Source organism: Lichenostomus cassidix, chromosome 3 (assembly GCF_008360975.1).
Source record: "Lichenostomus cassidix isolate B80296 chromosome 3, HeHo_3.0, whole genome shotgun sequence".
In the NCBI taxonomy this organism is placed as follows: domain Eukaryota; kingdom Metazoa; phylum Chordata; class Aves; order Passeriformes; family Meliphagidae; genus Lichenostomus; species Lichenostomus cassidix.
This window is the reverse complement of record NC_139483.1, coordinates 21182009-21203091: the sequence shown is the minus strand read 5'-3', so window position 1 is coordinate 21203091 and position 21083 is coordinate 21182009. Positions and strand designations below refer to the sequence as shown.

Below are 21083 nucleotides of genomic sequence, written 5' to 3'. Positions count from 1 at the left end.
CATTTTTATGAAATCAAAATTCCTGTTGGTTTTATGAAACTTACAGTTTCTGGTTTAAATTTCAGATGTTTTTAAATTTACCTGGCCAAGTGTCAGGAGGATGAGGCCAGACTATTTTCAGTGGTGCCTGGTGACAGAACAAGGAGCAGTGGGCAGAAACTGGAATACAGGAAGTTCCACCTTAGTATGAGTAAAAAAATTTTTACTTTAAGGGTGACAGAGCACTGGAACAGGCTGCCCATAGAGGTTGTGGAGTCTCCTTCTTTGGAGATATTCAAAACCTACCTGTGCAACCTGCTCTAAATGAACCTACCTTAGCAGGAGGGTTGGACAGATGATCTCCAGAGATCCCTTCCATCCCCAGCCATTCTGTGATTCTGTGTGAATAATGCATTGATTGCTCTGTAATGTTGAGGTGTGCCTGCCAGCTTTCCTTTCCTTCATCTGGTGTGCAGGCCAGTTTTCATCAAAGCTGAAAAATTGCCTACACCTGCAAGTTGTTTTTTTTTCTGGGAGGTTTGTTCTACTTTGCAAGAAATCTGCTCCCAGCATGGCAACAACAGGCATCTTGTGCCGAGGTGACAGGCACTGCTCTGAGAAATTTCTGTGGTGTGAAAGGCCTCACTTGCTGCAGCACTAAGTTTGCATTTGCAAGTTGGTTGGACAAGATGCTGAAAGCCTCCAATTGCCACTGGCTCTTAAAATGAGGCTGCTCCCAGAGCTTTATTGACACTAAACATATTGCTGATTTCATAATGTGAGGGCTCAAAGCTAATAAAAGCATTGCGAGATCTTTGGCAGTCTCTCTTCAAGACAGCACTGGCTGGACACAAAGAAGCTGAGTACTAGATGGAAATTGAATATTCATAAATTCATGTGAAAGTGTCCTAAAGCAGCTGGGGCATATTAATGAGTTCTTCTGTTATGGAGGGAGGACTAGATGTTTAGAGATTTACTGCCAGCATCAGTGTGATGTATGACAAAATAAAAATGCATGGCTGAGCGTAGGAAGAAGAGCATAAATTATCTGTAGGAACTCATTAAGGGATATAGTCTTGCTATAACTTAGTATTTACAGTCTCTTTAAGAAAAAGTCACTCTTATTATCCATTTAACTTTTAGAGTGCCAGACACCATGTGGATTTGTCTAGACTGGAGAGAGCAGTTTTGGAAATGTTAGATTTCTGTTGCTGTAGCTGTGTGAATCGGGGTGGCAGAGCTGTGAACCTGTGAACTTTGTGTGCTGTTCTTGTTGTTCAGGCAAGCTGTGTATGAAAATGTGTCTGGTTCTCACCTCGCCTGATTTGGCTGTATTTGCACAAAATCCGAATTTACAGGTGTAGCTACATCCACCATAGGAGTGCTTTGCTAATGGAGCATACAGGTATCCTGACCTAGGACCGTGCCCTTCAAAGGCTTCATGATGTACCTTTTTGTACTAAGTAGGTAAAGAGCACCCTGTCAAGTTCAGCTCTGCTGATCCATGTGTGTATGCATGTGATATGAATGCTTCAGACACCAGTGGGACTGGTTTTGTTTTTCCCATGCAGGACTATGCTGGCTAAACCTATATTACGACTTTTGTTGGTACAACCAGTCTGATAGAAAATGGTACTTTTGACTGACATAGCCATTCCTGAGCTTGGATCATGTAATAGCTTTAGGAAAAAAATGTATGTCTGGCTATCTAGTAGTATCTGTAACTGTGAATTCAATGTCAACAAGCTGTTATTACTGGGTTTACAAGGAGTGATAAGCCCTCTGGAAGCTTCTGTTCTACGATGCAGGCGTGAGGCACAGTGAGAAACAAATCTTTGTCCTCCACAGAGTATTTGGGCAGGTGCAGTATTGCACTGTTCCCTCCAGTTAAGTGCCAGCTGATCGGGGGACCTACAACTGAAGCAGAGACTGATGTTTGGGTAGGTTCTGTCTTGGAGAAATTACAGCCCAGAATCTGCTCTATGAGGAAGGAGGGACATTCAGTGGCTGCAGATATAATGTGTAATCGATTGCAATAAAGGAGTGTGATAGGAGCTGTCACGTGGCAGCGATGCAACCAAATAACAGGGAAGGGGAGATGGGAAATAATACTGCTTCCACACACCATGTTATTAAGGAACACTGATGGGGCTGTGAAGAAAAATGGGCCCATACCATTTGCAGACAATAGACTGCAGAAGGCATTTGAACATCTGCTTCTCTCTCACACAAAGGGGGAATGTTACAGATATGGTGTGGTGTTCAGCGTGTGGTGGAAATGCTTTTGCTGTTGGAACACTGTTTTTGAGAAGATTCATATGATCAGTATCTGCTCTGCTGTTATATCTCCTTTTGCTCCTGTTGGTGCCTTTTGCTTCTCCCTTGGCTTCATTATCATGAATGAAACTGTCGGGAGGCTTAGAAAAACTCAGGAGAGGGGGATTTTACAGACCTCGTGCAAAGTACATGGGTCTGGGGAAGGAGAATTTTGTGAAAAATGTGCTGGAGGATCTCACTAATAAAAAATTTCTTCAGTCTTGTAGGAGTCTTTTTGGTGAAGGTAATGGGGAGCCTCCCCTAAGCATGGTCATCTCTGAAGGGACTCCAGTGTGATGGGTGCTAGCTGGTGAGATCCTCCAGTTTTGGGCATTCTAAAAAGTTTTCAGATTTTTTGAAGATGTATATAAAATTGAGTGTTTGAGTGAAAAATCTTTCAGCAAAAGGAATTCACGGTTCCCATGAGTTGTCTGCAGACACTGCTTTTTAATCAGAAAGCATCCTAAAGAGGCAAAGCCAGCTCCTCTCAGGCCCTCTCTTACTGCACAAAGCAAGGGAGTTAGTCCAGGTGGGCTCCTGAAAACACTGAAAGAAATTTGAATCAATTAACAATGAAATGTCACAATCTGCCAAGGACTAGATCTTGAGGGAGGAACAAGCAGCATGTTCCTGTTGGTTACATTTGTTATAGGCAGAAGTGTTCACTGTGCTCTGGAGTAGAGATCTGCCTGGCACACTTCAGATAGTGGTGTAAATGCTACAAAGAGGAAACTGGAAGGTGCTTGTCTCAGACTGTGGCAGTCTCTATGGAGTTCCTGGAAGAGACAGGCTGCCTGCCGTGCCCATTGGAGTGTGTGGAGAGGGGGACTGGGTGCCAGTTCCAGCTGTCTGATATAAGACTCTGAAGAATGGGCATATATGTGAAATCTTTTCAGGTAGCTGTCAAGATTTAGAGAAAATCCCAGAAGCAAACCCTGCTCAGGCAGGGATTTGAAATGCTTGATGCTATTTTTTAATTCTTTTCCACCTTCCTTAAATCTCCTTTCACAGGTTTGACTGTGCAGACTTTCTGGTCACTGTTAATGGCTGAGACAGCGTGGTGAGAATTTAGGAGTGAAAGAAAACAAAGAAAGGACAAATCAAAGAGCACCCATAATGAGTTATTTTCAAATAAGCTGAATGCTCTGTCATTTGCCATAGGTCATTTCCCACATGTCCCTTAGAGAACTGGCAAGCAGCCTCCAATCATTAATATTTGTGTTAGAGAGCGTGGGGAGGGTGGGCGCTTGGGAAGGCAAAGATAGCAGCCTTTAAAAAGAATAAGGGAAAAGATAAGTCTAGGAACTTTCTGAGTTTATCTGCAGTTCAAGGAAAGGGAAAGGCAACATGAATATTGTTGGGCACAGTTTGCTTCTGAGAATTTCCTTGTGTGAGGGTGTAAGTGCTTTTGTCAGCCGGGGAGAAGACGTGGATGTAATAACTCCTTATTTTAGTGTGGCCACATCTAATCTCTACAGATAAGGTAGGGACCTTGAGCCTAAATAAAACTGTTTAACATAAAGACCCAAGTTGGTGAAAAGCAGCACATAGAAAGTGGCACTTTACCAATCTTGTCTAGCAGAGATTGTCAGTTGAGCTGTGCAGTGTCTGTCCCAGCTCAGATTTTTCCTGAATAGTATGGGTAAAGCTAACTGTTTGCTAATGGATGGTTTGCTGTCCAGGCTGGATGGGGTGACAAGGCTTTGAAAGGTGAAATTGGGATATTCAGAGTGATCTCTTGGGCTGGAACAAACAGGAAATAATTTAGCAAGGGCAAAAGCAGAGGATAGCTGCATTGAGAATAGCCAGCTGTGGAGAACAAAAGGCTAGTTTTGCAAAGAAGAAGCTGAACTTAAAAAAATAAAAGAAACCAAACAAAATTCACCAAAAAAGCCCAACCAAAAAATTCCCACCCCTAACAAAAAAACTCCCAAACGACGCACAAAAAAACCCCACCAAAAAAACCCCTCAAAAAACACCAGAACCCAATTCAGTGTGGGCCAACAGGGAAAAGCCAACAGCACACTGGCTTGGTTACAAATATGTACTGAAAGATGGATTCACAAGGAAATTGGTCTGTTTGTACTGTTGTGGGCTTAGCCAAAGGACTGTGAGAAGTGAGTTGGTTGAAGGGATTCTAAAACTGAAAGAAACAAATATTGTCCTAAAATCATAACCAAAGGGGCAAGCTTTCAGGGGGAGTGAAGGAAGAATTAAATAAAAATTGGTGTCTGCTTTCTCATGTTTACAGAGGGAGAGGGTAGATTACAGTCTTTTGCTTATACAAATGTCTGTGGCAAGAGGAGAGATAATAAATGGTCTCCATGCCTACTGTGGAGAGCAGAAATAGCTCGTGATTTAATTTGCAAAAAGGGAAGGATTTAGTTTAAACATTAGGGGACCTTCTTAGATGCAAGGTTAAGTACAGGATAGATTAGCTGGTGGGTTCCCAGGCTTTTGAGAAGCCAGTTGAAAGTAGACTGAAAAATAATCTGTGAGGAGTGATTTAGATTTGGCTTGTGCTACCTTGGGCAGAGCAGTGGCTTGGGGATTCTCCAGAGGCCCTGCTTCCAATGCAAACACAGGGTTTAAGGCCATGACTCAAGCTTGTTAAAAGTGGAAGAAAAACTCTCAGTGGCTCTTGAACTGGGTCATGCTCACAAACCCTGTGGTCTGTGCTGTAAATGCAGAGAGAAAGCAAACTGTTTGCAGAGGATTTCCCAGGATTCCAGGATGGAAGTGTGTGAGGGCACAGCCTGCCCCGTGGGTGCAGGTGGACACTGCTTTGCTGACCACTGGAGATGCCTCCTGAGCGATGCTCCCCTTGCAGAGCCCCTCATCACTGCCCTGCTCCAGAGGTGTCTCTGAGCTGCCAGGTCCTGCTGCAGCTCCTGGATCCAGGTGCAGGTTACTGTGTGTGCCTGAGGAGGAGATGCTGGCCCTCCCCTGTCCCTCAGACCATGTCAGCCAGGCATAGGTCACACTGTAAATGGCTTGAGATAAATAACTTTACAACTCGATGTTTTACCTTATGATGCACATTCATAACCAGCTGTCTTTTTTTTTTTTTTTTTTTTTTTTTTGTAACTCTCATGTAGTTAAAAGATAGGAAATTCAATGGATTATCTGATTATCTTGTTTATGGATACCTCCCATGCCTCATCTTCACATAACACTTCTGAGACAGAGGCAGGGCTTTGCAGTGGCCACTGCTGTGACCAGCACTGGGGAGCCTCTGTGGGAGATGAAGGAGCCCCATTGTGTGCCCTTGCCGGGGCTGCTCTGTGCTTCCAGCAGTTCTATGGGGTTCTGTGGCTGATTGTGAGTGTGTAGGAGGCAGGCAAACTCTAATTAGTCTTCTGTACTGCAGGCAGAGTGTAAGGGGTGGTTGTTTACAAATGAAAAGATAATTTCTAACTTGGATAAATGGGACATGGAATGGCTGTGACAGGCTGTAATAGCAGTGGAAGCTCTGTTGTCACTTGCACTCAACAGAAGGTTTAAAATACATGAGGTGGGTGAATCAGAAAGTTGGGGAGACAGACTCTGATGGTTTCAGATGCATATTTTCATAATCTTCTCTAATAAAAATATTTTTGTTGTTTAATGTTGTGTTTCCTTAGAGTAGGGATCTGTTTACAAAGCTCTTCCCAGGGAAAGGATATGGCTTAGTTTTAGTTTTCAGCTGCCTTTTTTTTTTGGGGGTGGGGGGGCGGTGTTTGGATGTGACTTTTATTTTCAAACTGTCTGAGATTTCAGGATCTGTTTGTGGAAAGGGATAGGTTACCTTGTAGGTTAATAGTGCAGTGTCAGTCTGGCACAACAGCATTTTCAGCTGACCTGAGGTTGCTTGTTGCTTGTCACAGTGTTGTCCCTGTCAAATAATTGTACTCCAGAGATAGAGTCTAGGTTGTACTAAACTTCTGTAACTAAAGTTTGTGAACATGCAAAATCCTGGGCATGCATAGTTTCCTGCACCCCTGCAGGAAGTTGTGTGGATTTTGCCACTTTCCCTGTCCACAGGAGGTATGGAGCAGCAGCAAGACAGTAACTCAGCTTGCATTGGTGTGAAGTGTCTGTGTTGTTCTGGTCTGCAGCCATAGCTATGGGATTATGGAGGCACTTGTTTGTAGCTTTCAGGGGGCTGTGTAACCATGCTCTCTCCCCTGGTTGCTTTTTTTTTTTTTTTTTTTCTCTTCCCCGAAGGAAGAGCCAGGGTTATTTTGAAGATAAACTAAACTCAGTTCTTCTCTGGGATTTGACATGATTGCCAGGTTGTGCAGTTCATCAGGGTTTTGTGTTACAGTCTGAAGTGGTGCTGATGGAGTTGCTGGGAGATGCAGAGAGGACTGCATTCCTCCTGTCCACCTTCAGAAGCTGGAAGGCACTGGGATGCCAAACACCTTTTTTTCTTTTGTCCCTCTCTCACTTTTTTTTCCCCCCAGTCATCCACCAGGACTCTGACAAGTCACTGAAGGGGAGACTCAAGTTCACCAGCTCTTGCTGAGATAAGAAGTGGAGGTGCCTGGCTCTCAGTCTGTGAGAGAACACTGATTTCTGTCAACTGCTCTAGCTAGAAGGACTGAAAACTGTTTTGTTTCTGTTCTAGGTTAATGGAGACAGCAAGAGAAATGACCAGGGAGTCCTTACCTATCAAATGCCTTGAAGCAGTTATCCTGGGGATGTATCCTTTCACATGCCTGTGACTTTTTCCACTGCAGCTCTGTTAAATACATTGTCCCTCCAGGATGGTGTTTGACAGGGTCACAGTCAAAAGTGAGTACTTGGGGAGCTGCCCTGGTATTCCTCACCAAATTGCTGAATTGTCTGGGCTTGTAGGTGCCCAGTTCACAAGTGTTATAATTTGGCCATGCAGGCTTTGCCTCCTGCCTTGCTAATCTGCATAATGTCAGGATCTGACCCAAAGTGCCCAGATAAGTACCTGTCTACACAGTCCTTGTTTTCTTTGCTAGCATTTCTCTGTTGGGTGTTGTTGGAGCTTGGTAACACCTGAGGAGTGTGGGTTCTGTTCTGTATTTGTCTGATGTTTACATGGCCAAGTCATGTTAGCTTTTGTTTCTCAACCCACAGCTGTACTTTGAGCAGAAACATGTGTATTATAGTTTAACATTTAAGCTTCACATTAACATAATGCTTGCTTCCTACTCAGTCTTCAGTCATTTAGACAAAGTAATTTTGCTTCTCCGCCCTCATGTGCTGTCATTGATAAATCAACCTGCACCATCCTGAAACACTGGAGGAGGGCAAGGCAGGGCTGCAGGAACAAGTTGCCAGTCACATCTTGTCAGAAATGATCGTGTTTCATTTAAAACAAATCCCAACCCAGAATAAGCCCCGAAGGAAATCATCTCCTGGGATGTCTCTACAGTGTTTTGCTGGCTGCTGCTGCCCCCTCCCGTGGGAGAAGGAGCCGGCAGAGCCTGGCAGATAGTGCCTATGGGAGTTGGGTGGCTGCTGAGGGGTGGGAAGGGGATGTGGGCTGAGCAATGTGTGCCAGGGATAGGCCTTGGGTCTGAGTCTGAGAGTTGGCTTTGGCTTACAGGGCTTCCCCTGGGAATGCTGACAAGCTCTGCATGCAGCTAGAGCGATTGAGATCCTAGGGGCTTGATGTCAACAAGATACTCAAACCTTCTTCAAAGCCCTTCCAGAAAGAGAAACCAGAATCATAGAATATCCTGAGTTGGAAGGAGCCCACAAGAACCACTGAAGTTCAGGCCCTGTTGTCCAAACACTCCTTGAACTCTGTTAGTTTGGTGCTGTGACCACTTCCCTGGGGAGCCTGTTCCCAGTGCTCAACCACCCTCTGGATGAAGAACCCTTTGCTGATAGCCAACCTAAACCTCCCCTGACACAGCTTCAGACTATTCCCTCAGGTCCTGTCACTGTTCACCACAGAGAAGAGATCAGTGTCTGCCTCTCCTCTTCCCCTCAGGAGGAAGCTGTAGACTGTAAAAAGGTCTCCCTTAGTCTCCTCCAGGCTGAACAAGCCAAGTGACCCCGGCTACTCCTTGTGTGGTTTCTCAAGGACCATCTTCATTGCTCTCTTTTGGATGCTCTCCAATGGCTTAATATCTCTTTCATATTGTGTCACCCAAAGCTGCCCCCAGCACTTGAGGTGAGGCTGCCGCAGAGCAGGACAATCCCCTCCCTTGCCCAGCTGGCCATGCTGTGCCTGATGCCCCCCAGGACAGGGTTGGCCCTCCTGGCTGTCAGGGCACTGCTGACTCATATTCCCTTTCTCTGGTGCTGCTCTCCAGCCTCTCATTTCCCAGTCTGTCCTCACAACCAGGTGTGCCCTGTTCCAGGTGCAGAATCTGGCACTTGCCCTTGTCAAGCTTCATACACTTAGTGATTGTCCAACTTTCTAATTTGTCGAGGTCTGTCTGCAGGGCTTCTCTGCCCTCGGGGGAGTTAGCAGCTCCTCTCAATTTTGTGTCAGCAAACTTACTAAGTATACCTTTGAGTCTTGCATCCAAGTAATTTGTGAAGGTATTGATCTGGCCTTAAAATGGAGCCCATGTGGAACCTCCTGTGCCATGATGCCTGTGCACCATGAGGGGTTTTGGGAGGCATCTTTGTCATGGCATGTGGGGAAGTTTGCTGATTTTTGTCAGCCAGCAAATTTTGATCTTCAGCATTGCCCTCTGGATGCAGACACAGTGAGGGCAGGAGCATTCCAAGGTCAGGTGGTTTCTCAAGAAGATGTGCTTATCCTCTCCTGCGTGTCCAGCCACTCAGGAGAGGATAAGTACATCCTTCACACAGGCCTGAGCTGAGCAGCCCTGCATGTGTTGACCTCTGATTCCATTCCATGTCTCTGGAAATAAGGTACTGCTTGTAGTTTGTGTGCTGGCACAGAGGCCTTGCTGTGTTGCTTGGATACTGCAAAAGCACAGCCCACTCCAGCGGACCCTCGGTGTGAGCCTCCCTTCAAAGGCCAGCTCGCGCAGAGCGGCTTAGCGAGATGTCACTTTAATTGAGCTGCTCGCTGCCTTGTGCCATTGCCTTTTTCTGTGTGACTTCTTATAAAATGCTTCTATAATCCCTCTTGGTGCAGAATTAAGTTTTGCATAATTGCCTATGCATTTGATCTTGAAGCCTTTTTATAGGGCAGTGAGGTAAAGTACTGAGCTACCCTGTCTGCATGCACCAAGGAAGCAGCTGCTCTGAGGTGGCTGAAAGCTCAAACAGATCTTCCAGTATTATTTTGCAGCAGTCTGCACAGCTCTCTTCCTCTGTGTATCTGTCTGAACTGGCTTCATATCTCTCTGCTAACACGCTTGTCAGTGCCTAACCAGAAGCATTCCTCCTGCTGTCTTCCCCAGGGCATTTCTCAGTTCAGTTGTAAATCAGCTGAGTAATGGTGCATTCAGCCCACTCTTTCTGAGCAAAGATCCGGTTGATTTGAGCTCATGAAAGGGAATAGTAAACCAAAAAGTGCCAAGGGAATTTTATCTGCGCTGCATGCACTTTATTAAAACGTGGAGAGCAAAATATCAAAGGGGGAGAGGGAAGCTACACACTGCATCCCTCCTCAGGGAGTCTTGCCGAGTGCATCCGCATTGGCTGAACATAACTCACTCCTTGCCTTCAGCATCCTCCTCCCAGTTCATGTGAGGTAACGCTTGGACCCGTGCAGGGTATTAGACCCCCTGGCCAATAATATCATTAAACAAGGAAGAGAGGAGCAAAAGTGTCTCAGGAGTGAGAAACTGTTCAATAGCTTCTGCACAATTCCTTCTGTGGATGCAGTCACTGGATGATGTTTATCATCACTGGAGACCTGGGTGTACCCAGCTCCTCCAGCCCAGCAGGTACATCCCTGGACTGGGAGCAAGTGTTTTCAGTGAGGGGGAGAGTGTCTTGCAGTCATTGCAGAATATTGATGTCTGTGTAGTGCCTCCTGCATGCTTGTCTACAGCTTGACCCACTTGCTAACTGAAATATGGGAAAGGAGGATCCTGCTGCGTATCTGCAGCCCCTCTGGTAGCCGTGAAGAGCTGGGAGAGAGCTTTTAACTGCTTAGATTGTCATGGTCTAATCTTTAGATTGTCACCTCTGACTGCAGCCAGGCACTGGAATGTAGGTTTCTCAAAATGAGGGATGTCAGCCTGGTAGTCCTACTTTGGGAAGCTGAACCAGCTGCTTGAGCCTTTCCTGCATGAACACTGGAGCTGCCAGGGGGACCTCTGGACCCTCTGTGTAGACAACATTCAGATGTGGGATTGGTAGCACTCTGCCTCCCACTAAGCAATCCTGAGCCTGTGGGAAATGCTGTCTGATTCCAGTTGGAAACCTCTCTGAGTGTTTAATGCTGGTGGTTGGGGGCCCTCTGAGCAGTTGCTGGGTTCCTTGGAAAAACAGCTCTTCTGGTTTTACTGAAGCCTTATCAGATGGTTTTGAAAAGCAACATTTTTTTCCTCCTGCTCCACATCCTGCTCTGTGCTAGCAGCTTCAGCACTGCTGATGGAGCTAAAGCTGCCTCTTTGCTCCTCAGCCTGTTGCCATCCCTCCAGCTCGCTGCTGCCTTTGGGTCCTGTCAGTGGTCATGAGGAAGTTGAACACCACAATGTTGTCTCCCCTCAGTCTCCTCCAGGTTCAGCCGCTCCTCATAAGGCTTCCCCTCCAGACCCTTCACTATCCTCACGGCTCTTCTTTGGACAATCTGTAACAGCTTCATGTCTTATTTATATGACATATTATATGACATATTTTTATTATATGTCTTACAGTGTCCAAAGCTGCCTCCAGCACTCAAGGTGAGCCTGCCCCAGTGCAGAGCAGAGCCCTTGCCTGGCTGGTGATGCTGTGCCTGATGCCCCCCCAGGACAGGGTTGGCCCTCCTGGCTGCCAGGGCATTGCTGACTCATGCTCAACTTGCCCTTGACCAGGACCCCCAGGGCCCTTTCCATGGCAGTGCTCTTCAGCCTCTCATTCCCTAGCTCATACGCACAACAAGGGTGGCCCCTTTCCAGGTATAGCTTCCAGCACTTGCCCATGTTAAACTTCATGTGGTTGGTGTTTGCCCATCTCTCCAATTTGTTGAGGTCTCTCTGCCCTTGAAGGAGTTGACAGCTCTTCCAAATTTGGTGCTGTCCCCAAACTTACTTACTCCTTTGAGTCCTCTATCCAAGCTGTTAATGAAGATGTTGAAGAGACCTGGGCCAAGGATGGAGCCCTGCAGAACCCCTCTAGTGACTGGACTCCCGGCTGACGCTACTCATTCACTAGAACTCTTTTGTGCTCAACCTGTGAGCTTCTTGTGCATCAGTTTCTGCCTGTTGCCTCTTGTCCTGTGGGTTTGCACCACTGAGAAGAGCTTAGCTCCCTCATCTTGATTGGCATGGGGACCCAGGATCAGGAGGCCACTGAGTTTTTGCTGCAGCTGCTTTTGCCCTCTCCTGCTCTGCACTGCTTCTCTATTGTGGCACGTAATTTACTCCCTGACTCTCCATCCTGCAGTTATCCTGAGTCCCAGCTCAGAAGTGTGATTACAGCTGCAGCATTGCTGTGTGGTTGCCTTTTGTTTGCCACAATACAGCTCTCCTTGAGCAGAGCAGAAAGGAAAAGCTGTAATAATGATGCATGGACAGAGGGGAAGATCTGACGTGCCTTTCCAGCCCATTTGCTGTGTATTTCATCTCGGGTGGGGACTCTCATTAACCAGTCCCTGAGCAGAAGCAACCTGTACCTAAAGGTTAATTTCCACAGCAGTTGTTGCTGGGTTATTTGATGGTGGGTAATTTCTGCCCTCAAAAGATTCTTTTACTCCTACTAAGTATTTAATGAGATTAAATTGCAACTTCTCTGAGACCTTGTGGCAGAAGTGTGTATGTGTGGCAGGTGGCCACCAAAGCTTTGTATGGACTTAATAGAAAGGCACTCGGGGAGCAGAGAGAAAACCCTTTCATAATGAGGGGGAAAAATAGTGGTGATGTTTGAAAGCTTCATAGGTGTTAATAAAAGATAGTGCTTTTTCAGTTACACAGAATGATAAATACAATGGGCTTCTGCAAGAATCTGTCGGTAGGACACAAATTATTGTAACGTCACTTTGATGTACACAGGATGCACCTTTTAAGGCCCAGAGCAAGGTGACCTTTTAAATGAGGTAAGTGTGTGCTGAGTTTTCCAGTTGACATAATGGCGCTAGGCCCCATTCTGCCCTTGCAGTGTATTTATAATCTTTAATTATAAATCATCTCCTGATGGTGGGGTGGAGGTATTTTTCTTGAAGAAGCTAGTCCTAAGGCAACAGTGATCCAGGGAGATCACCTAAGGCAAATAGAGCTGTTTCTGTTGTGTGTTGGTGTAGATGATGCTGGGGTGGGCTTTGACGGTCGCTGCAGTGTGTCTGTGTTTGATGGCAGTGGGGCAGGAGGTGGGGGTACATGGCCTTGGCTGGGTGACAGGGGCTTGTGGTAGGGAGGTCTGTGCTCTACTTTGCAGTCTTCCAGACTCATGGTCATAGAGACAGCGAAATGCATCGTGAGCTGAGCCCAGAGTGTTGTCTGTTCCTTTACCCTCTAGTACATTTTCTCCAGGCTGCTAAAGCTGATGACATCTAGCACTGAATGCAGCTAAACATGTTTGACATGGAACCAAAAAGCTTCCCCGGAGCTGTTCTAAAAGTTTTTGCCAATGCGTTTTTCTTGCCTTTTTTTTCTTTTTTTGTATGTTTGTGTAACTCTTTGCTCTTGACCTCAGATTCTGGGCAGTTCATGAACCTTTTATTAGTTGCTTTCTGCATTTATCCAGAGGCCAAAAGTTTGAATATGTGAAATTCAACAAACACTGGGTGAAATATCCCCCTGAGAAAATGATTTGGAGATGAGAGCCACTGGATGCTTTTCATGCATCCCTGTAGAATGAAGAGGTGAAATGTGGGGTGCAGGCAGGAGTCAACATCCTACGGAGTCACACTGGTGGTGAGGTGGTAGCATGTCAAGCTGGGCAGAGCCAGAACTGAGCCCAAACTGTGTTTTACAGTCTTTATACAAAGGCATTCTGTGCTCTCAGTTTCTCTGCAGCTGTCAGGCAGCCGTGCTATGCAGGCAGGGGAGGAAGGCTGGTCACAAACATCCCAGGATATCTCAGCTGTGCAGTAGCTCTTGTTTCACTGCTGTTAAATACCTCCTTTTTGGGCATGAGGTAGGGAGAGGAGTGGATGGTGGAGATCCCCAGAGCAGAATCCTGGTATGAGCAGGTTCCTGCAGCTTCAGTGGGAAGTGTGCCCATTCCTCCATCTGTCAGGATGCCCCGACACTGTCCTGGCAGTGCTGCCTTTGGCTGGTGTATTTTGTAGTGGCAGCACCATGACAGACTGCCTCAGGGGATGGCTTCAGGGTTACAGCAGGTGCCTCTGGATGGAGTAACCCTAGGCTGGAGTGTTTTGCTACAGCCTTTTCTGGTCATCCCTCAGGCGTGGGGTGGGGGCCTCAGCTGCAGAAGGGAAGGGCACCTGCTGTCCCAGGGGCCAGGTGCCAGCACGTGGAACCAGGGTGAGTTTCAGCTGTCCAGGATTAGCAACAGGGAGCTGCATGCAACGTAGGTGCTGACGCAAAGCTGCTTGAGTGAGGGATTCTCAGCCTGTCCTTTCCCTGGCATGGGCCAGCAGCCTCCCAAGGAGGTGTCCTACACGTAGTTCCCCTCTGAGATCACACACACTACACTGTTACAGAGCTTGGTCCTGGCCTCTGCACGTAGTGCCCTTGAAATGGCCAGTCAGCGATTCCAGGGACGGGGTTTGCTTTTTAAAAGCGTTGTTTCTGACCATGTCTCTGTGTTTATCTAATTAATTATCCATCTTGGAGCTTTCCTTTGGTTCCTCTCAACAATATGTTACAAGGGTAACATGCTAAAACATTGTATGAGGAATGGCAATGTTGAGGGCCAATTTACAGCAAAAAAGGTAGACTGTCACTTTGGAGAGGAATAAATCCAAATTTCTTGGTACTATTTGAAGACATGAGAAAAGGAGGCTCTGTAAACTAAGTTGTATCAAACCCTCAAGAAAGGGAGGTAAACACTTTTCCCTTTGGAAGCGTGGGAATTTGCTGTTGCTATCAAATGGGGAATTTCCACAGATCAAGGGAGGGTGGTCTCTCTTTGGGTGTGCTGACCCGAACAGTGTTGTGGTTTTTATCTTTCCCCCTAAGTGTGATTAAGAGTCATGCTCTTCCCTGTCTGAACCATTGCATCTTATTTTCCAAGCAGTGAAATGGGCTTTGGCAGCACTGGCTGTTTCTGAGGGACAGTGAGAACAAATTTGTGTTTCCAAGAAAGCCCTTTGTCCTGGCAGTTAAAAACCCCAAACCCGCTGAGGATGTTTTACAGGTGTTACTGTACTGCTGCTTTCCCAGCACCGTTATTGCCTTGATGCAGTGCACCCCAGCTACTTAACAAACGGGCAGCCCTCCGTGGAACGATTCCCCATCAGCTTTAAAACCCACTTCTCAGGGAACTATTTTCATCACGTGGTGCTTGGGATTTACTGCAACGGCCGCTATGGCTCGCTGGGCATGAGCAGGCGATCGGATCTGATGGACAAACCTCTCACTTACCGAACTCTGAGCGACCTCATCTTCGAATTTGAAGATTCCTATAAAAAGTACTTGCATTCAGTCAAAAAAGTCAAAATCGGATTGTATGTCCCGCATGAGCCGCACAGCTTCCAGCCCATAGAGTGGAAACAGCTGGTCCTCAATGTGTCCAAAATGATGCGCACAGAAGTCAGAAAGGAGCTGGAGAAGTTTGCCAGGGATTTGAGGATGAAGGTAGGTCTGTGCACATGGGGGATGGGCTTAGGAGGCGGCTGTGCCTTGGCCCATCCTGCAGAGATGGGTCTTGCTCTGTGTCAGCAGACTCACCCCAGCTTGAGATCACACAAGTGTCACATGGGCTCGGGGTGTGCTTGCATCTGTCTTGGTGCTGTGTCCCCAGGATTTGGTGTGTTTGCAAGCCCCAATAGCTATTTAGTTGGAGGATCTCATCCTGGGAAATACTTCAACCCACACTTGTCCCTGGCCATCAAGGAGCCACTTTGCTTTTCTCAACAACTCCAGAAGGAGGAGGTTGGGAAGAATCAGCATGGCTGGGACTGGAATTGGTGGGAAGAGCAGCCTGGTTGCAGGTAGGGGTTTCTGCTTTTTGCACCTGAGCTGCAAGATGTGCCACGGGATATCTGTGTCCTCTTCATGGCCTCTCCTGGCAGGACATACTGGGGGCTCATGTCCACCACCCTCAGCTAAGTCACAGAGCAGGTTATGGGGCAGGGTGAGTAAAGTGACTCCCTGACAGATTGGTGCTTCCCAGCTGGCTGGTTGGACTGAAGAGCTCATTGGGAAACAACGTGGAGACAAGGCAGGCTGCCAGGGGCCGGAGGGTTTGGCTGCCCTTGGGGATGAGGGGTGTCCCTGACCGTGCCTCTGAGCCTGGCATGGGCGAGGAGCTGTTTGTGGTCATGGTGGAAGCAGATTTGGTGCCTGTCCAGCTGGCTGCCAGCAGCGAGAGCAGAGCAGGTGTGTTGCTAAGTATGGGTCTGGCTCTTGTGGAGAGGTATGTGGCTTCGTGTCCAAGTTATTCTGGGTTCTCATCCCCTTCCCTGCTCCTACGTAGCAGCCACGTGCCTTTTTGGCTGAGGCACCTGCCCCCTTGCCCTGACCTTGGGGTGAGCCATGCCAGTGGCATCGTAGCCCCTATGTTCTGCTGCCATCTCTCCTGCCCTGTCAAGGAGTTTTGAGGGCCATCTTGTACCATGCTATCACCTTAAGCATATGGGCTTGATTACTGGTGGGTGTAATTGTTTGGGTTTTTTTCCTCCTTCACTATTCATACACTTATAATACTATCCAGAGAGCAAACAGGTGAAGCAGGCTGGAGTTGAAGAAGTCCATGTGGGTGGATGATGACTTACTGAATCTTGTACTTGCTTTTAATAGAGGGAGCAGCTCTCTGTGTCCTAAGCTGTGACACTGGATCCAGTCCTTGTGAGTGTCTCAGGGCCAAGATCACATCCCTGAACCCTTGAAGGCTGAAAGCCCTGCATGTGGCCTTTCCCTTGAGTTACTACAGAGTCTGAGCTACATGGGGCTTCCATTGTGAGTGGGCTGAGTTTGGAGGATCAGGTCTTTAAAACAGTCCAGAGTGTGAGTGTAATGCTGATGGCCCTCTGAGGTTGGAGGGCCTGGAGGATAGGAGTGAGTTGGAGACCTACTGAAAAGCCTCATTCTCAGAGTTCAACTGCCAGCCTGAGAGATGGTCACCTCTTTTTGTTGAGAGAAAAGCTGGAGAGGGTGATTTGGCTGCCTGAGTTTCTTCCAGCTGAGGCTCAGAGTCATTTTTCTTATCTCTTGTTGTTGCTAGCTCTGAAGAAAGCTGTGGATGAGACAGTATTCAGCTGGGAACTGAACTGGTGACACCAACTAATTTTTGCAGAGGGCCCCTGAACAGCTATCGCATGATAACAGCTTTGAGTTCCTCTTAACCTGGGCAGGGTTTGAATAAGCCCCAAGGGACTGAAGGCTCTTTGCGTGCTACCCCTGCTACTGTATGAGGCCCTTTATTTTAATTTTTTATTTGCAGTGAATCATTGCCTTTATTGAAGGCCACTTCCTTCCCTCCCCCACCTCTCACAGATTCTGAAACCCGCAAGTGCCCATTCTCCGAAGAAGGAGAGATCCCGGGGTAAGTCGCTGTCCCCTCGCCGGAGGCAAGGCAGTCCTCAGAGACGTGTCTTCAGGAGAGATAAATCGTGAGTATTCCTGCCACCATCCTTGCTGGGGCAGAAAGGGAGGGAGGGAGGGTGGTGATGTGTTCCTTTTGCTGGACAAAGCTCACATGCTCACTGGCACATATAGGAAAACTGCACCAGGTACCTTAGTTACCAGAAAGGCTCCAGAAGCTGCTGGCACTGCTGATGTCCTGGCATTCCTGCTGGGCTTCCTGCTGCTTGAGGGCCCCTCCATGCAGGGTCCTTGGACTGTCCAGCTTACAGGGATAGTGGAAAAGTAACCCTTTTCTCTTTCCACAGTGAAAATATCACTTGGATTGTATTCTTTGATTTTAATCAGCTTAAAAAAACCCCAGACTACTTTACTTGCAGCTAATAGTTGTTGTTTAGCTGTGTGGGGAAGGATGGACTCACTGCGTGCAATACCTCTAAATGGAGAAAACAACTTCCAGATCCACAGGCCTTTTAAAGCCACTGGCAGTTCAGACTCCCTTACCTTAGATGTGGAAGAGTTGAGTTTTAGCTGTGCTGCTCCATGCCAGAAAGCTGACAACTGTGAAAGCCTATACATAACCCAGATTAGTCACATATTTATGATCATTGCTTTTTAAATAGGCTCCCAGACTACTGTCTCAGCATTTATTTATTTATTTTAAAGCAGCTAACAAAGACATTAGACTAACCTTCTAAAGATAACTTCAAGATATGTTAGCAGCAGATGATTTCACAGCAAGCTTTTATTTTTACATGTTCATTCACACTCAGTCCATGATGCTATACTTTGGGCTTCATCACTGAGAGCTCCTTGTTTAGTGCATAGATAATTATAGTTGTAATGGGCTCAGCTGCTTCAGGCTTCTTCACCTCCTCGATTCTCTTTGAGGGATGGTTTCATTTTGGGTTTGTGATAGTGCTCCTGCAGTTGCTGGAGTGGATCATGTATTTCTGGAGAGGAGTGAGTGTCACTGGGCTTGGAGACTCTCCAGTTGAGCTGGTTTCCCGAATGAGCTGCTGGGCATGTGGCTGCTCTGCAGTGACTGATCCCTCCTTGGCAGCTTTGCTCTTCCAGGACAGAAAAACAGGTAGTGTACAGGTGGCCTTGCAGTGGCTTCAGCACCTGTTACCTGCTCAGTGGTTCTCTGTATCAAGGGCAAATGATATGTTACTCTAAAAGAAACCCTGGGTCACCATGATAGAAAATCCAGGACCCAGCTACAGCATTATGAGCTCTGAACCCTGAAGGGGGAATGGTATCCCCTGAGCAGGGATGAGCTGAATGAATGTAGCAGAATGTGCAGCAGTTGACATGGGGTGAGAAATACACGAGGATAAATTGGGTGTTTTCTCCTCCATATTGATGGATCTCTGGGAACCTGATGGAGTGAGAGGCCTTTGTGTTACACACACAACAGGAAAGACTCAGGTTTGCTTGGCTTTAGGCTGGAATCCTTGCTAAAGAATGGCTGTGCTTATCAACACCATGTTTGGTTTCTTTGTGGATCCCTTACTCACATGCTGTAATTACAGCTTTTTTGAGCTTGCTGGGGAGGGGGAGAGAAGTATTTTGCTCCCATGAGCTGGCAGGGGCTGAATAACACATCCATTTGAAAGGCTTCCCCTGATGACAAGCCATTATTATAGCCTGGGTTTTGTCAACAGTGAAATTATATGAGCCTGCTGGGAGAAATCTCCCACTGGAGAATATGTGGAGTGGTGAACTTGAGTGTCTTTTCTGGATTGTTTATGAAGGACAAAGGCTGAAACTGTGCTTAAGGATGGAGGAGGATTTTACAGCCTCAAATGTTTAACTTTTCATCCTTGTTCCTTCAGGTTTACTAGGTAAATGTTAGTGGTGGCTGCCAGCAAGCTCATGATAGTCTTTTAGCCTGGAAATGCAGCTGTAAGGCAGGTGGGGCACATTGCAGAACAGGTGGCAATGCAATGCCCAGTGCATGCCTGCATAGGAGGCTGCTGTGTAGTCAAATTGAAGCTCGTTAACTGAGCTATGCAGCAGTCCTTGTGCTCTTAGCTCATAGCTGGTGTGATCCTGCATGAATACAGAGGATATAGATAGGGTGGTGTGAGTCTCTCTGGTAGGTCTGAAGCTTTACTGTGTGCACTTGCCCATCCTCTGAAGTCCCAAAATGAGGGGGTGCAGTAAATTGCAAGCCTGTTCTGGAACAGGCAGTGCAGTGTTTCATCCTCATTAGGAGTGCTTGGAGCTGGAGAGCTTTGGGAAGTTGCTGAGTTTGGAAGGCAGGGTCATGAAACTAAGCTGTGTCCTCTCTGCCTCATGCATCTCATTAAAGAATAGTGGGCAGTTTGGCTGAAGATTCTTCAAGCATGATGGGGCCAGATTACATCCCAACTACCTGGAGGCATCAAAAAGCCTGAAGTGCTATTAGCTTCTTGTTTTCTGGGTTGCTCTACTTCTCCCAGCGATCCAAGTGTGGTGTCCAGGGGCTGCCACTCTTTAGGAGCAGCCTGGAGAATCTCTGCTCCTAAATGTCAGTTCACCAGATCTATTTCCTTTCAATTTCATGTTGAGGCTTAACACTTTTATGCTCATGAGTGTTACAGCAACACTGGCCTTGTGTGCTTCCAGCCCAGTGTAGCTGCTGCAAGGGAAATTCTGTTAGTCTATTTCATTAGGATGTGCAAAATCAGGCAGATGCAGAGAGCTCATGAATACTGTGTGCCCAGCAGCTGGGCACAGCTTGCTCCCCTGCTCATAGTTAGGGCACTTTGGACAGGAGGTGTGATCTGATGGGTACAGCAGAGGCCCCTCGCCTCAGAGGGCACATCTGACATAAAGAGTATGGGATCTGTGGTTCCTCTAGTCCAACCAAGTCTTGTCTTTTCATGAAACTTATGGAGGACAGTCTGTTGGTGGCTACAAACTACAGAGAATTACGGTGGATGAGTGGAAATGGGCATGTCACCATGGATGTACAGTGACTCCTCATCTCTCTTGGATAATCAGAGGAGGCAGAAGCATCCAGGCATGCTTTAATTAAAACCATATTCTGACTTTAATTAAAGGGAGGGAGAAAAAGGTGTGAGGAGGATTCCTAAATTGGAGGGAGGGAGGAAGGAAGGACACTGGAAATTTCATACAGTGCGTCTCTTGCTGGGTCCTATGCAAGCTCTGAGGGATGCAGCTTGTAGGTTGTTTAGTTGGTAGTCAAATCCCATCTGCCATGAAGGAAGAAAGTGGAAAAGTCCAAACCATCTTAAAGTGATTTAAGTGTGATCCCTTCCTGCAAGCGAGAGAGACCAGTGAAGACTCCTTCACTTCTGTGAAGTACTTAAACTGAGACAAACACAAGGCAGGGTCCAGGGCAGTACTGCAGTGAGGATAGTAGTATTATTAGAGGTGCTTGGATAAGTGGCAAAGCAACAGGTTTCATTCAATGTGCCACTAGGCAGAAGAGCATTAGCTGTCCACAGCAATGTCCCCAGCTCTCAAATGCTGTGCAGATTCTCAGCAGGGATCTGGTGTTAGCAATTCTGCTCTTAAAAATTAAAAAATTCTTTCTTAAATCAAGGAATTAAAAAACATTTCGTATGTTCTGTTGCACATGTGTATGTGTGAGCTATACACCCGCAGCTCCTGGGGCTGCAACAGTACAGCTCTTCCAGTGGTGTGTGCCCCAGCAGTGTGCCATGGGCAGGTCTGGGCTTTCCCTGGTTTTCAGCCTGCCTGTGGCACTGCTGCCTCTCCAGGGGTCCTGCTGCCTGCCCTGAGCAGCTCCAGTGGGAATGGGCCAGCAGCCTGCAGCAGGGAGATAAGCGCCAGCCTGGCTGTGCAAATTCAAGGGTCACATCTGCTGCAGAATGAGCAAAGAATAAGCACACAGAGCTGGAAACTAGAGCTGAGGAGCTGAGAGCACTGAGCCATGATCAGCCTCCCATTGTACTACTGGGGCTTTAGCTGGGTTTCTGCTGTAGAGTATACTAGAGAAATGTGTGCTTTAAACATTGTCTGTCTTTAGAAAAGCAAACAGACGGCTTAGTGTGAACACAGCCAAGAGCC

At 47.1% G+C, this 21083-nt stretch overlaps 1 protein-coding gene across 1 annotated transcript in view; it reads left to right on the top strand.

Moving 5' to 3' along the window:
• The window catches only part of VASH2 (vasohibin 2), a 34007-nt gene that overhangs the window by 9774 nt on the left and 3150 nt on the right, over window positions 1–21083 (top strand). The window contains exons 4-6 of the mRNA XM_085054852.1: window positions 6905–6979; window positions 14711–15092; window positions 16953–17068. Coding sequence (XP_084910978.1) covers window positions 6905–6979; window positions 14711–15092; window positions 16953–17068 — 573 coding nt within the window. The remainder of the gene's footprint in view (window positions 1–6904; window positions 6980–14710; window positions 15093–16952; window positions 17069–21083) is intronic.